General features: G+C 53.2%; 1 protein-coding gene across 1 annotated transcript; it reads left to right on the top strand.

Annotated features, from left to right (window-relative positions):
- The first annotated feature begins 263 nt into the window (after positions 1-263).
- Positions 264-11,735, top strand: AKR1B1 (aldo-keto reductase family 1 member B). The gene is made up of 10 exons (XM_036427423.2): positions 264-426; positions 3,482-3,649; positions 4,314-4,430; positions 5,390-5,467; positions 5,737-5,859; positions 6,363-6,469; positions 6,788-6,869; positions 7,435-7,518; positions 9,316-9,398; positions 11,423-11,735. Exons 1-10 carry the CDS (start codon positions 361-363, stop codon positions 11,463-11,465), a joined length of 951 nt encoding a protein of 316 aa, XP_036283316.1. The 5' UTR covers positions 264-360; the 3' UTR covers positions 11,466-11,735.
- The last annotated feature ends 4,136 nt before the right edge of the window (positions 11,736-15,871 follow it).

The raw sequence follows: 15,871 nt of genomic DNA, 5'->3' as shown, positions 1-15,871 counted from the left end.
GGCTGCTTATTTGCAGGCTGCCTCTTACTTTTGCTAAAGCATTCGCGTTCCCCGACCCCGCAGGGATGGGCGAGGTCTCCCAAGCCACATGGGGGGAGGAGGGGGGGAAGGCCAGGATCCCAGCACTCACAACTCGGCCCCGCTAGGACCCGACGGAAGCGGCGCCTCCGCGGCGCTGGGAACGAGCTCAGCGGGCCAGCCAATCAGAAGCCGCGTCTGCGGAGCCGGCCGCTGACCAGATTCCCCAACCGCCAGCCCTCCCGCCCCCCCCCGGCCGCCCGGGGCACCGGTTATTTAAAGGCGCGCCGGCTCCACGCTGTCGCGGTCCGCGGGCCTGGTCTGAGTGTGCAGCGCAGCAGCATGGCGACCCACATCGTGCTCTCCAACGGCGCCAAGATGCCCTTCGTGGGGCTGGGCACCTGGAAGGTAGGGGCGGAGGGGGCGCGTCCTTCAGCTCTTGTCCGACTTTTTGGGGGGTTCCGCGCAGCCTGGGCGAAAGGGGGCGGGAGGGACACCCAGCCGCCCCGCAGTGGACGCCTGGCCTCCCGGTCGCCCCGCGGGCCCCGCGGTGGGCTGGCCGCTGGCTCCTGGGTCGGGCCGGGGGCTCGCGTGAGGCCGCCTCTGTGCCCACCAGATGGGATTGGCCCCCGGTCCGCGCTGGGAGTCCGATCCCAGCTGGAAAGGTCCCTAAAAAAGGACGAAGGAAAAGGGGTGCATCCCGGAGCCCCCGCCGCCCGGCCGCGGGGATGGACCGCGGGAGGCGGATCCGAAGGAGATGGGGTGTTCCGCTGCGAAGGGCACCGGTTGCGCCGCCTCCTTGTCTGTCTTATAAATAGTTTGGCCTCTGAATCGTTTCCTTTTTTTCTCTCTGGAATAATCATCTCGGAGTAAGTAATTGCGCCCGGAGACCGCGGATAATTAAATTAGGGGGCGCGGGTTTGCCCAGGGCGCATCCGTGTCCTCCTCCCCAGACGCGCAGCGCTGAGCCCCTCCAGCCCCGCCTGGCTTTGGGGGGGGGGGGGGTCCCCCGGGAACGCCGCGGGGAATCGGGGCGCGGGTGGGTACCGCCCAGGAAACCTGTTAGCATCAGTGTGGAAACGCTCTCTCCCCCCCCCCCCCCCCCAAACCTGATCACCACCGAAATCTCTTCCCTCCCAGCGCCCCGAAGGAAGACATGGTTAGGAATAGAGTGGAGAGCCAGATTTATCTGAAAATTAGGGGGTACGGAACGTGGTATTATGGGGCAAAACCCAATCTTTTTAAGCCGCTCAGGAGGTAGCTTCAGGTATTACACGTTACTTTCCACGGCTATGGCCCGGGTTTTCCCACGGACTTTGACTGTGGGCGCGGGCCTTGGATGTTGACACACAGACAAGGGAAGAAAAGACAGGACTGAGTTGCACCCCTGCGGTGGCGTGGACAACCCTATAAATTAGTAAATATAAGGCGGGTAAGAAGGGGGCGGGGGAAGGGGGTGTCCTAGACTTGCCTCACACAGGCCATGTTTGTTGGCTAAAGTCATCAGAATATTAGTAATCACTGTGTTTCCTTCAAAAAAACCAGTGGTGGCCCCAAGGGTGTAACTGAATTATGACCGTGACACTGAGTTAAATGCCATCTGTTGCAGATTATTCTCTCGGAAAGGGTGTGAAAATATGCTTTCTTGACCTACAAAATGACCTCAGGTGAACCAGATCCAAGCCTAAAAAACGTAACCCTCATCTGTCCGTCAATCCCTCTGTCCTCCAGCAGCTCCTGGCTCCGATCCTCCCAGCACAGTGACCCCCGAAGGACGAAATGTTGTCCTGTTGGTGCCAACTGAAGGCCAAAGATTGGCTCTCATGGGCCTGGCTCGGGTGGTCGTGTCTCTGCCCCTGTACCAGTCACTGTGTGTGACTAGGCCAGGCTTGAGAGAGGTGCCCACCCCTCTGTCCAGGGTTGGGGCTACACGGTGCTGGGCTGGCACATGACAGGGCTCTGCAGAGAAAATCCGGGTTCCATTACGCCTGAAGAAACTTAAATGCATGCTGGGCAGTTTCCCCCACCTGGGTCCCTCACTTGTCCTCCCTCTTGGGAAGGGGTGTGCTTTGCTGCCACTTCTCACATCAGCATCAGCTGTGCCCAGGATGCCACAGAGAGAAGCTGAGGCAGTTACGGTCTACTGCTCTGCTCTGTTCCTTGAGCCATGGAGGTTGGGCAGGGCTGCAGGTGCAGCTGCTTACGTCCTCCAAGGAAAGAGGAGGTTGTCAGGTCTGAAGGTGTTCTTTGATCTAACACCGGAGGGTGGTGCCAGCCGCCTCCCTGCTCCCTCCATGGTGGATAGCAAGCTCAGGGTGCTAGCAGGCTCAGGTCACGCTCTATTCTCTTGGCTCCATATTCCCCCCCTCGCCTGTTCACAACAGCTGATAAAGCAGCAGATGTCTGCAGCTGTGCCGGTCCCAGGGAGTTTCCCTTTCATTCTTTTCTACCCCAGTCTCAGAGGAATGCCCTCGATTCTTTCAACAGTCTGTGCACTGCTTATTTTCCACCTCTTTGGTCTGAGCAGGAGATGGAGCAAGTATCTACACCACATGTGTCAAACACAAGGCCCGCGGGCCAAATCCGTCCCGCCAGGCCTTGCAATGTGGCCCGCACCGCGCTGTCATCACTGCACTCCGCTGCGTTTCCATCACAATGACAGTTTATGACTGTTCAGTAAACCATTCGGCCCGCAATTTAGGCTGGATTTTAGATTTTGGCCCCTTCTCTGATTGAGTTCGACACCCCTAATCTACACAGTCGATCTGGGTGAAGCTTAATGGCTATGCAGGCACTTCTCTTCCTCCTCAACAGCCAGGCTCCCCACACCTGTCCTGGTCACTCAGCTGGTTTGGGCGCAGACAGCTTCTTCGTAGCTGTGACCACAAACCATATGGTGATGTTCCGAGATTCAGACAGCGTGAGAATTGATGCCCAGGCCTTTGTATCAGTAATATTCTTGACTCTATGAGCGTCTCCCAGAACTGCTTCCAAGCAAGGGATTGCCAGTATCTGAATTCAGGCACCAAAAAGAGAAAGTGAAGCACAGGATTTACTGAACTCTGAAACCCAATGGGAATTGGAGAAACATTTAGAGCAGTGTTTTTTTGTAATACTTTGAGCTATTCAAAGGAAATGGTATCCTTTATGGTCATGGGAACCTCGGAGATCCAGACAGTGGGGGTCTTTTTATACAGTGGTTTGTAAATCAACTGATGTGAAGAAACAAGGAGCGAACGTCTGTGCACATCTCTTTAAGGTGATCGATGCTGCTGTTGCATTATCCTAAAATGAAGCCATCTGGCATTTCAGGTCTGTCTGAGAGCAAAAGGTTCAGTGCCGGCCTTACAGGAACAGGCGCTTCTGTGAGGAGCGGGAGGCTCACACTGTCCTCCCTGGTTGTGCGCAAACTGTCTTCTGTTTCATTGTGTATTTTAACTCCATGCTTTCCGTTTCCTTCCAGTCCTCTCCGGGCAGAGTGACGGAGGCTGTGAAGGTGGCGATTGACGTTGGGTACCGCCACATTGACTGTGCCCACGTGTACCAGAACGAGAACGAGGTGGGCGTGGCCATCCAGGAGAAGATCAAGGAGCAGGTGGTGAAGCGTGAGGACCTCTTCATCGTCAGCAAGGTGCTGCTCCTGGGAGCCGGGGGATACGGGTCTCGTTCATCTTATCCGTTGGTGGCATCAGCTTAGGAGCCAAGGCTGTACTCTGGGGCCTCTTACTGCAGCTCCAGTTATATCCCCGGGCACACAGGTCTTTCAGGGAGAATGTGTAGACTCGAGGCCATAGCGGGCTCCCGAGCTTGCCCGTCCATGGCTGCCTATTGGAAGTTATTTCCACTGGACCCGTTGGTTAAGGCCCCTTGCCAATGAGGCTGAGGTCGTGGTTGGTGCTTTCTTTCCAGGGACTTATCTTTAAGGCAGGACTTGGTTCCCATCTACAAACTAGATCTCTACTGCTGGCCACCGCCTGGAGGTGAAGCTGGCTCTGAAGACGGGCCTTATAGGAACATAGCCCTGAGACTCACGTGTCGGGCCAGGGCTGGTGCCCAGCTGTCCATTCTATTTCATGCCTTGAGTTTGGTCCCTTTGGAGGTATCCTGCCTTCCTTTGGAAAGTTAGCACCCACACTGTGAAGTGGAGTCTCCTCTGCCACAGTGTGTAGCATCACGGTGACGTGGGTGGGTTATGGTGAGAGGAGAGCGAATCATCTGGCTTCAAGCCGTCCGGCTCCAGCCAGGAAGCCGCTTCCTGCGTGGAGTGATAGGATGTGTTCTCTCGCTGGCTTCAGCTGTGGTCCACGTACCATGACAAGAACCTGGTGAAAGGAGCCTGCCAGAAGACGCTCAGCGACCTGAAGCTGGACTACCTGGACCTCTACCTTATCCACTGGCCCGTCAGTTTCAAGGTGAGGGCACGGCTCAGGGGTAGCCCGTGCAGGCAGGGGCCTCCTTATTAGCAGGTGAGTGGACGCACTCTGTGTGTGGTGACTGCTCCAGGGCAGTCCTCAGGCCGGCAGCAGCAACATCACCTGGGAGCATGTTAGAAACCAGTCTTGGGCCCCACCCACGGCCTCTGCATCCAAACCCCAGAGACTCAGAAGTCCTGCCCCGGTTGGTGGGTGATTGTGCGGTTTACAACCTTGTAACAACCAACATGACTCAGGACATTCCTGCACCCAGCCCAGATGTTACCCGCTATCCCCGCCCTGCCAAGAGGCACGCGTGCACGTATACGTTCATACTCCGCACCTGTGTACGTGTGCATATTCCTACATTCCACACACATGCCACATCCTGTGGAGGCTTGGTGACTATGTATCAGCACTCTAATTCTGCACAGAAGGAGTCTAGTGTTATTATGCCCTTTGTGCAATCCAGCTGCAGGCTCAGTTTTCCGCTCTGTCAGCCAGATAGAAAGTGTGGAGTTTACCCTATAGCTCTCTTTCATTGCACTGGAGGTATCCAGGCCTGACTTTCATTGTTTGTTTCTTGATAAGCCACCGAGGCTAGGCGAGGCGACGGTCCTTTAGTCTGGTGATCCAGCCAGCACGTGGTCCCTGCGAGTTCTGGTCTGAGTCATCCCTCCACCCACACACTCTAGTCCATGGCGGGGCTCCTTTCCCTGACCAAGAGTGACCCATTTCCATCTAACTGTCCGCTCCGGCCCATTTGATCTTAACTGTAGGGAGCTTCAAGAGTCATCTGCCTATTTCTTTCTCACACGGGCAGATTTGCCCTTGACTGTCTTTTAAAAATGTGGCCAGCTCCCGCAGTGTAGAACATATTTAGAACTTTGCTTTCGAAGGTGTAACTGCACGTCAATGAAGGGCTGTTACTGACTGTGTGTGTTTGATTGTCATGACAGCCCGGGAGCGAATTTTTCCCGTTGGATTCGAAGGGCAACGTGATTCCCTCTGACACGGATTTTGTGGACACGTGGGAGGTAAGGCTGTTTGTCCCTGTTTGACTTTCTTTGCCAGAGCTGGCTTCCCGCTGTCCTTGTGAGTGGACAGGTGTGAGTTATGCCACTTCCGCCTCTGGTTTTGCTCTTCTGCCTCATTAAAGCCAGCCTGGCTCCGGTCCTGCTGTCTCTTGGCTTCTCCAAGGTCTGACTGGCACTGGGTAGTAAGGGCTGGGCTGGTGTAAAAGATGCCTCTGACCCTGTCCTTCGGGGTGTGTGTCAGGAGCAAGCAGCCCCTCTTTTGTCTTTAGGCCATGGAAGAGCTGGTGGACGAGGGGCTGGTAAAGTCCATTGGGATCTCCAACTTCAACCATCTCCAGATCGAGAAGCTCTTAAACAAACCTGGCTTAAAGCATAAGCCGGTGGTGAACCAGGTCAGCATCCAGCAGGGAGCTGGTGGGCACGGATGCTCGGTGCCCTCTGATTCTGGCGGTCACTGCTGTTCATGTCACCAGGGAGCGGCCGGGAGGCAAGCTCCCGGGCACTGGCACAGTCCTCACTGACGATTCAGAATGACATGGCACATGGGGGGTGAAACTTGTAGAGAGAAGGGTTGAGCCTGGCTGTGATGGCTCCAGGCCTCACAGATGAGCAGCCTGGGACACTGAGGTCCGCAGACCTGTCACAGCTGATAAGTGGCCAAAGCCAGAGAGACCCTAGGGCCACGGCCACGTCAGGGCACGCCAGGAACAAGGTTAGTGCTGTTAGTGTCGAGGACACTCGCTGGGAAGCGTAGCCGTGGTTGCGGCTTATCTGGGAGATAGGATGTTGGTTACACAACTTCCTATCGGATGAGGTGGGACTTGGCATGGGTACCTTCCTGAGTGTGCCCTCGCCAGGGCCCAGGCCTGCATCTGCCTCCTGCTTGCACTTGCAGATCGAGTGCCACCCGTACCTCACTCAGGAGAAGCTGATCAGTTATTGCCAGTCCAAAGGCATCGTGGTGACAGCCTACAGTCCCCTCGGCTCTCCCGACAGGCCCTGGTGAGTCCCCGTGGGGCCGTGTTTTCCTGTCCGTTGGTGAACACTGGAAATGGCTAAAGAGAAACATTCAGCGCCACGGAAAACGGCTCGGGCTGATGTGCAGACCTTCCCAGGAGCCTTTGCTGGGTTTCTGGTTGGCCTTTCGAGTGGCCAGAGGCCTGCTCTCTTTCCAGAGGGTTGGGAGTTGTAACTAAGCTTTGAATCGGGAGGGCACTGGCGGGCCGCCCTCCGAGGCTGACGGGAGTCAGGGTTGGGATGGCGGCTGCCTTGAGTGACGGCACTGACGGTTGCTCACATGAGGCACCTTTCTGTCTCCAGGGCCAAACCCGAGGACCCTTCCCTGCTGGAGGACCCCAGGATCAAAGCCATAGCTAAGAAGTACAATAAAACCACAGCCCAGGTACGGCCGTAGCCAGGCCCTCGGGACTGCATTTAGGGTGGCCCCGTGGGCCAGAGGGGAGGTGGCCTGCCCGTCAAGCCATCCTGGAAGTGTGGCTTGGAATTGTGGAGTGTGTGGTAGACAGGGACCGACTGCGAGTTAGAAGGTGTGTGTGGTCTGGGAATAACGGTGTCTGCCCGCTCGGTACCTCCCCAGGCTGCCGCGGGGGCCAGCAGCTGCCACTGCCAGTGCAGTGCGTCTGCCCTCCTAGAGCAGCTTGTTACAGCTGCGTGGGAATCTGTCTCCTCCCCGGGGGAGCAGCAGCTCCTGGCCCGTGAGCTGTCAGTCTCCTGCGGGTGGGAGGCCTGGGAGACAAGTGTGAGGTGTGGTGGCTGAGAGCTGGGCCAGGGCCAGATCTTGAGGGCCACCCTCCTTGCTGCTGGGTTAGCCCAGCGTCTGTGCCTTGGCTTATCACTCGAAGTTCTGGGATGGCCCCTTCCGGGTATGGATGCATAAGGTTAAGAGAGATAATGACAGACAGAGTTCTGGGTGAGCATCCGTACACACTCGGCACATCTGTTCGCAGGTTCTGATCCGGTTCCCCCTCCAGAGGAATTTGATCGTGATCCCCAAGTCTGTGACCCCTGAGCGCATCACCGAGAACTTTCAGGTAAGGCCTGGCTGGTCCCTGGTTTTCCTCATGGAGACGGGGAGGACTCTTCACTGGGTCTCGGCCTGTCCCTGGAGGGTGGATGGGACCCCGCCCTCTGGCGGGTCTCGGTCGGAGCCAGCCTCACTAAGCTGCAGTGAACACACCTTGGACAGTGGCTCCTTCTGGGTGGAGGCACCGCTTTGGGGTGGGCCCCGTGCCTCAGTTTACCCCCTGCACATGCACACTCCTGTGCTGAAGCTCAGTGACTCCATGTTGCCCTGAGACATGTTTGTGAGTGACACTGGAGTTGCATCACAGCTTCATTAGTTGCCTCAGTTTCCCCATCTGTAAAGTAATACCTATTTCAAGAGCTCTCGTAAGGATTTAATAAGATACATTAGGGGCTTTATACACAATGCTTGGTACCCAAGTAAACGCTCAAAGACGTTCCTGTGCTCAGGGTGAGTCCCTGGTCTGCAAGGAGCCTACAGGCTAGTCCTACACTCCCTCTGCCAGTCCTTCCCCCTCTGCCAGTTCTCTACCCCCTCTGCCAGTCCTTCCCCCTCTGCCAGTTCTGTACCCCCTCTGCCAGTCCTGTCCCCTCTGCCAGTCCTTCCCACCTCTCTGCCCATTCTATGCCGAGACCCCATCTCACAGTGGGCTGAGCAGCATGGCTGGCACTAGGGTACCAGGAAGTGGTCTCTGTGGGTCCTGGGAACACCCCCAGAGCAGATCAGCCTGGCGTCACCCCTCCCTGCCTCTCACACTGGTGCTGGGTCTGGGGTGACGCCTGCTCTGGCGGGGCCTGATGCGCTGGGCCTCTGAGCTTGCTGAGCAGAGCAGCTCCACTAGGGCCATGCGGCCTCATCTGAACTTTGGTTTCCAGCAGCTGTTCCCCCTGGAAGCAGCTGGCTTTGCCTGTTCACTGGCCACAAGCTGTGGCCGGGGCGTGGGCCATAGGTCACTGGGAGACGGGGCGAGGCCTGGGGAGGGGAGGGTGCTTGTTGTGTTGTAGGAGAGCATTTCTCACTTCAGATGTTTTGACTATTGGAGATTGGATGCTTTGCCTTGTATAATATTTCATATTTTCAAGGTGTTAGAAAAGGAATATTTTGAACTGACAGATCTCATGGTGCTAACATTTTATTTGTGTGTAGTCCTTGCACATTTACACAGTTGTATTCACAGAGTCTGCAGCAGACTTCTCGCACGTTCTGTGATCATCCAACACGGAGGGCCTCCTGGCCTGTGCCCGGCCCTCCCAGTCTCCCCGGTGCTGCTCAGGGCCTGCCCGCTGGCCTCCGTGCTGGCCACGGCTCCCCGCGGACCGTGGTCTCTGTGCAGACGGTTCTCTGGGCGCACCTCTTGCTCTCTGTCAGACCTGACGTGGCCTCGCAGGCCTGCCCCAGGCCCTCTGACCACAGCGGGCTCCCGGTTCCCCCCCCACCCCCCCCCACCCCCCCAGCGCTGTGTGCAGTGCCCCTCGTACCGGGTGCGGTGAATTCCTCCTGCTCTTACAGCTAGCCATTGTGTGTCCTTTGTAAATGAGGCAGTCACATCTTCCCATCATGGTCCTCCCCGGTGCTGAGCACAGCAGAAATGCCAGGGAGGGTCTTGAAATGAACTCAGTGGAGGCCCTTGAAGGGAAGGGCCGATTCTGTTTCATGAACTCCCAGCCGAGCCGTATGCCTTCTCTGAATAGCCCAACAGTCAACTTTCTCCGAGTTCAGCCTCCGTCTCCCCTCACCGCTCAGCCCTGCTGCGGTCTTGGGGTTGAGCTTTCCTTGCAGAGCTTACTGGCTGTTTCTCTCCTAGGTCTTTGACTTTGAGCTGAGCAGCGAGGATATGACCACCTTACTGAGCTACAATAGGAACTGGAGGGTCTGTGCCTTGGTGAGGTGAGTGGGTCCGGGGCAGACCAGACTGCAGAGCGGAAGTGTAGCTCCCGGCAGCCGAAGCGTCCACGTCCTGTGTCACCATCACGGCCTCATTTGGCACGTTTCCTGGCGTCCTCACGCATGTGCCGCTGGAAACGTTCGCCCAGTGTCGGCCCGGGAAGGGGCCGGGTGTCTGCTGTAGTGTCTTCTCGTCCCGGCCCAGGTGCACTGTAGCCTGACCGCAGTAACCGCATGTTCTGGCTTTTCATTTCCAACTCTGACTGCCAGTGACACCCAGAGGGCCCAGGCGGCCCTGCCCACCTTTGTGGAAGAATTTGCCTGCAGCCCTACCTGAGAATGACGCCAATAAAGGGTGTAGTGGGAAGACCTCGGTGCTCGGGCCCAAGATCATCCCAGCACGGATGGGCCACTTGGCTCTGAGATGGTCCCTGGGTCCTCTGCCTGGCCTCCAGCCACACATCCGGGTCCTTGTATTCCCTGATTTGTCCTTTGGACTCTGAGGGAGGTGACAAGGGAAGCTGTTCATTTCCTTCTCCTGCCCGTACAATAACTAACGTTAGAACTTGTTTTCTGCTTTTAAGAAGAACCATCCCATTTCCATGGGCATCTAAGAGCCTCTCACTGTTCTCACTCTCACTGTCTGAACTCTGCCGGTTCCTTTTGTCTCCTTATTAGTTAGTTACTCTCTTACCCGAAATTGAACATTCCCCGAGCCAGGTGGGTGGCTAGCTGTCCAGTGCAGGGTCTGCCCCCTGGTGGCTTTTGCCGCTCTGGGCAGATGTCCCCTGGTGTGCATCTTGGTGGATAACTCTCCTGTCCAGTGTGAACACGCTGGCTGTCACACCCTGGCCTCAGACTCAGAACAGGCCCCAGAGGTTACCACTGGCAGCTCCCAACCAGGGCCCTTTCTGATGTCGCTGTGTGAGTGAATGCTGTTGAACCTTTAGACATTTAAACCACCTTTGGATCTAGTGCCGCTGGAAACATTCGGTAGGGGGGAAGGAGTGAACCTTTCACCAGTTTACACCTGTCTGCTTTCAGAACGTCCCCGCCATCCATTCCAAATGGATGCTCTCGGGGTCAATAGGCCACAATGGTTTTCTATCTGTTTCCTTTACACTTAGGCTTCCTCCGCTCTCTGTTCTAGACTCCACTATCAGATTAGTCCCTGGGCTACTAATGGTCCGTGGGGATGTTTGGGGTCTGAATGGGGTGGGAGAGGCTGTCCCCAACATGCCCAGGGCACCCAGGGAGCTCTTTCTAACACTACATGTTACCTCTGGTGATTATGGACATACTTCGCCTCTGCTGCTAATGGCGGCTTTTATACCTCAGGTTTGATGGGATACAATGAAAGGCAGATCACAGGGACCTTTGAATGGTTCTGAGGATTTAAGTAAGAGTTATATGCCCCATGTGGATTCACCCTGGGCCTTTCAGGCTCTGCCCAGCCAATCTTTCCAACTCTATTGCTGTTGTGTTCCCAACACAAGTCTTTGGCCCGGCCGGATGGGACTGGACTGGCAAACATGCTGCAGCTCTCCATCCCCAGGTCGATGCCCTGCCTCCCTCCCCAGTTCCTTTTATCGAATCCTCAACTGCTCGCTGGGCTCATGCAGCTCCCACTGTCCCAGGAGGCTCCTGAGGGATGGAGCATTCCTGACTCCCTGTACTCCAAGCACATCTCTCACATTGTCATCACCCTGTTAATGTCTGAGACAAGATGCTCTCCTGCCTGTCGGATGGAATTAGGAAGAAGCAGGAATTGCGTCCTGCTGCCCTGAACACCCCAGGCCTGGTGCTGGGCCCTGGGAGGGTTCTGTCCGTCATTCACGAGAGTCCGCGGCAGAGGGTGAGGGTGGGTGGCCGCCCCAGTGCAGACCCATGGCCTGCAGCTCAGCCGACTTGCTCCTCTCAGGCCTTTAGTTCTGCCTGTAATGGGACACTCAGCATTTCTGACTTCCTGTAATTTATTCTGGCTGAAATCTCTTAAAATGCTAATGTGTCCCTCTTTCTCTTGACAGCTGTGCCTCCCACCAGAATTACCCCTTCCATGCCGAGTTTTGAAGCTGTGGGTGCCTGCTCTTCCCCAGGTCACCTGCCACCGTCTCCTGCCTCGTTCTTCCTGCCTTGTTCTTCGAGTATGCAGTATAGTGTGGCCTGTCGTTGGGGCCAATGAGCAGTCTCAGTAGATTGGAAACTTCCTGTTTTCTTTGCCCTTCTTGTCTGGGGAAGATGCAACCTCGATACTATTTCCTGACTAAGTTGAATCTACAAAGTGAAAATTAGTGCCACTAACAATGGGATTTTGGTTGCTTGGAATTTGAATCCTTTCAGCCAGACTTCTTGCTCAAATAAAAAGTACTTTTGTGAGCTTGATGCTGTTCTTTTGGCGTGGTTTGTTGAAATGATTCATCGCCTCTGTCCCACTCGACCTCATACCATTGGTCCCCACAAAGCAGGCCAGTCAGCTCTGCAGCACCAGTGAGGGCTTGGCACCTTTCCTTTTGGTGGGGAACCCTGAGCCCCATATTGTACCGGTTAGCTTTAGGGTGCACATTGGAGTCAGCTGGGGAGCTGGAAAAGCCAGTGAAGTCTGGCCCTCACCCCAGAGACAGGGAGGTAGCTGAGACATCTGGAGTTCTGCCTTTTGGGACTGCTAATGTGCAGGCCCCATTGGGAGCCACAGCTTTAGGGCCAAGCCGGGATGTAAACCCACTGGTGATTTCACACATGAGGCCAAGTCCTGGTTACTAAGTAGAGCTTCTCCCAAGGAACTGCTTTCATGAGCTGCTTTTCTAGACTAGAGGGAAGAGCATCAGTGACTATCAGCTTGGGCTGCCACACGAAATAGCACAGAAGGGTGCACTGAGCAAGTTTATTCCTTGAGGTTCTAGAGCTGGCAGTCAGGTCAGGGTGCCGCCTGGTCTAGTTCCCAGAGGGCCACTTCCTGGCCACTAGACGGCTCCTCCCCGCTGTGTCTTCACGTGACAGGAGGATGAAGGCTTACAACGGCTTACAAAAGTAAAGGCTCCCCTCCTTTTTTTAAAGCCATTTTTTACTTTTACAGATGCTGGGTGTTTTGTTTTTTTGGTTTTTTTTAATTAATAATGTTTCCTTACCCAGACTTAACTTGATGAAGGTGAAGAAAAGGACGGGGTAGACAGTGTTGACCTTAAATGTCATTGAGAAGGTGCTTTGCTGCTCCCTTTACCGGCGGACCATAGCCCCAGTTAACCTGCTTGGCATGTCATCCGTGTGTAAGTGGCTCAGGGATGGCAGAGCATCAGGCCCTAGTGGCTGGGATGGAGCTGAGCAGACAGCCCTACCGGATCACTGCCTGGCAGCCCCGAGCCTGGGCCTCTTCCTGGCACCTGCTGGTCACCATGATCCAGTTTCTCCTGCTGGTTAGGCAGGTCCCACCTTATCCCAAGTCAACTATAAACCCTCCACACCAAGCATGTCAAACTCAGCTATCACAGGCCAAATAAGGTTTAAATTTCTGTGGGACGCAAAAAAAAAAAAGGTTCAATTTTCTTAAAAACGTAGATTTATTTCAATAGAGATGCTGAATACAAAGGCCTGAAATAAATGAGTAGTCGTCAACATATAATAGTACATTTTAATAACACTGAATAACTGCACAAACTAGTAAATGTAATGCAAATAAACCTACTTTTCTTGTTCCCTGAAAGCAAAATATTTCCTTTTGTGCACACCAAACAAGTCAGTCCGAGACTAATGACGTGGCAATTGGCTTCTAAAATATTTGCTACTATAATAGTATTGGAGAGAAATATGTGCCTAAGGGAAATGAATGCAACACAATTATTGTAATCAGTCAGCAAACACTGTAATTCATTATTAGTAATTATGTACAGCAGGATATTGTAAGAATTACCGTATTTTTCGGACCATAAGACGCACCAGTTTTTAGAGAAGGGAAATGAAGAAAAAAAGATTCTGAAACAAATAGTGCATTATTTTATGTGCATTAAAACCCAACATCACAGTCATAAACACATGTAATCAACCCTGTAAAGTAAACAGCAGCATTTATCGGGTCTAGTAATAATTAATGTCGTTTTTAAACATTTGTTTAAAATCTTGCTTGGCGTTGACTTGTATTGACATAACCTTCAAACACGTGGTATCTTCAGAACGTGTGAAGTGCAATTAACATGTTTTGCTTGAAAAAGTTTGTGTTTGGTTTGGTTTTTGTTGCAAAACTAGGGCTAAGAAGATGGCGGATGAAGAGCATATTTGGCACTGCATGCTTTACGAGTTCCAATTAGGAAGAAAAGCAAGTGAGGCTGCAAAAAACATCTGTAGTGCTCTTGGTCAAGATGCAGTTAGCGCCAGAAAATGCCAGCGTTGGTTTGAGAAATTTCACGAGGGAAATTTTTCGTTAGATGACAAGAGTGGTTGAGGCCATGTGTCCAATTTTGATCAAGAAGCTCTTCAAGCTCTTTTGGTGCAAAATCCTCAAATTACCCAACAAGAGCTTGCGACAACTTTAAATTGTTCACAAAAAACAATTTCCAATCAATTGCGTGCACTTGGCAAAGTCCAAAAGTTTGGAAAATGGGTTCCTCATGAGTTGACCAACAACAACCATAATCAAAGAGTCACGATTTGCAGTTTGTTCCTCTCTCGTCAAAACCGTTTGCCGTTTTTAGAGCAAATTGTTACCGGAGATGGGAAATGGGTGCTGTATGTTAATTTGAAAAGGCGGCCTCAATGGTTGGACAAAAATGAGGCTCCGCAACCCACGCCAAAACCTGACTTGCATGCGAAAAAAGTGATGTTGTGTGTTTGGTGGAATTTTAAAGGAATTCTTCATTATGAACTTTTACCATCTACCCAAACCATTACAAGTGCAGTGTATAGTGCCCAATTGGAAAGGTTAGCCCAGGCTTTAAACAGGCGTCCTCAAACTTTTTAAAGTGGGGGCCAGATCACGGTCCCTCAGAGTGCTGGAGGGCCGGACTATATGAACTACTAATTCCTACTGTAACACCTCGGCTACGCTCACTGCCCAAAAAACCTGGCGGGCCGGATCAGACTCCTCTGCGGGCCGCATGTGGCCCGCGGGCCATAGTTTGAAGACGCCTGCTTTAAGAGAAAAAAAACCCGCGCTGATTAATCGGAAGGGCGTAATTCTTCACCATGATAACGCACGACCGCATACTGCAAGAATCACTGCTGAAAAACTGCGCCAGTTGGAATGGGAAGTTCTCCCTCAACCTGCATATTCTCCTGATATTGCCCCTTCCGATTACCATTTGTTTCGTTCTTTGCAAAACTTTCTTCTTGGAAAAAAATTTAATAATGAAGAATGCCTCAAAAATGCATTGACCAAATTTTTTGCATCAAAATCACAAGAATTTTACAACAGAGGGATTAAAATGCTTCCTGAGCGTTGGGCACAAGTAGTAGAAAACAACGGCAACTATATTGTTGATTAAATTTGTTGTATTGTTTAAATAAATTTGATTTTAAAAAGGTATTAGAAAACGACATTAATTATTACTAGACCTAATAGAACCAGTTTTAGAGCCGGGCAAGCACACAGAGACCACACAGAGCCGGGCAAGTAAAAAAACTTTTTTTTTAAAGTATATGTGTAGGCTATATTTGGACCATAAGACGCAGGGACTTCCCCCCCCACCCCCCACTTCTGGGGGGGAAAAAAGTGCGTCTTCTGGTCCGAAAAACACGGTAAGTTATGAAATTTTTATTAAGTTATGAAATTTTTATTATATTTTGCTGGGCCGCAAAAATATTCATTGTGGGCCGCATACTGCCTACGGGCCACTAGTTTGACATGATTGCTCTACTCAGTGTTTCGTAACGCTGAGTACCCCTCATACTCACGAGAATGTAGAATTAGGTGCAGCTAAGCACGGTGCAGTGCATACCCCCACCAAACTCCGGTGCAACGTACACCCCCACCAAACTCTTCCCGTACCCCTGGGGGTACGCGTACCACACTTTGGGAAACACTGCTCATCATCAAGAGCAGACCCCTGTTTTATTGTGCTAGGTTCAGTCCTCTGTAACCCAGTCCCTACCCTTGTCTCTCAGTCCGGAATTGGCTAAACACACTTTCGGAAGAGTGTCCCTAGAAAGAGTTTTAAAGTCAGCTGCCTGCCATCTGGATTCCTGAGTAAAAACGCATCAAAAAGACTTGAAAAGTCAGCCAGAAGCACCAATAAGATGAAAGGCCCTGCGCTGGCCTGGCCCGGCTGATGGCCCCGGGGGTGGGGGAGGAGGAAATCAAGGCCTCCCACAGAGGACAGCTCTGTACTTTGAAGATAAAATAGGAGTATATTCCGCAGCCTGTGTTCCCTGGAGCGGGCGGGGGCCTGGCATGTTGGTGCTGGACTGTGGTGGGAGGGAGCACTGGTGAGGCTGTAGCACAGTGGGTCCAGCTTGAAGCCATGGCTAACAATTGATCTGAGCTGGAGCAG

This window comes from Pipistrellus kuhlii, unplaced genomic scaffold (assembly GCF_014108245.1).
Source record: "Pipistrellus kuhlii isolate mPipKuh1 unplaced genomic scaffold, mPipKuh1.p scaffold_m20_p_10, whole genome shotgun sequence".
NCBI lineage: Eukaryota > Metazoa > Chordata > Mammalia > Chiroptera > Vespertilionidae > Pipistrellus > Pipistrellus kuhlii.
This window is presented reverse-complemented; position numbering and strand designations above follow the sequence as displayed.

Bases quoted from the DNA above. Each gene is read 5' to 3' on its own strand.
- AKR1B1 (XM_036427423.2), top strand. From the start codon at position 361: ATGGCGACCCACATCGTGCTCTCCAACGGCGCCAAGATGCCCTTCGTG. The intron at 427-3,481 runs GTAGGGGCGGAG...GTTTCCTTCCAG, and splicing joins TGGGGCTGGGCACCTGGAAG to TCCTCTCCGGGCAGAGTGAC. The intron at 7,519-9,315 runs GTAAGGCCTGGC...TTTCTCTCCTAG, and splicing joins GCATCACCGAGAACTTTCAG to GTCTTTGACTTTGAGCTGAG.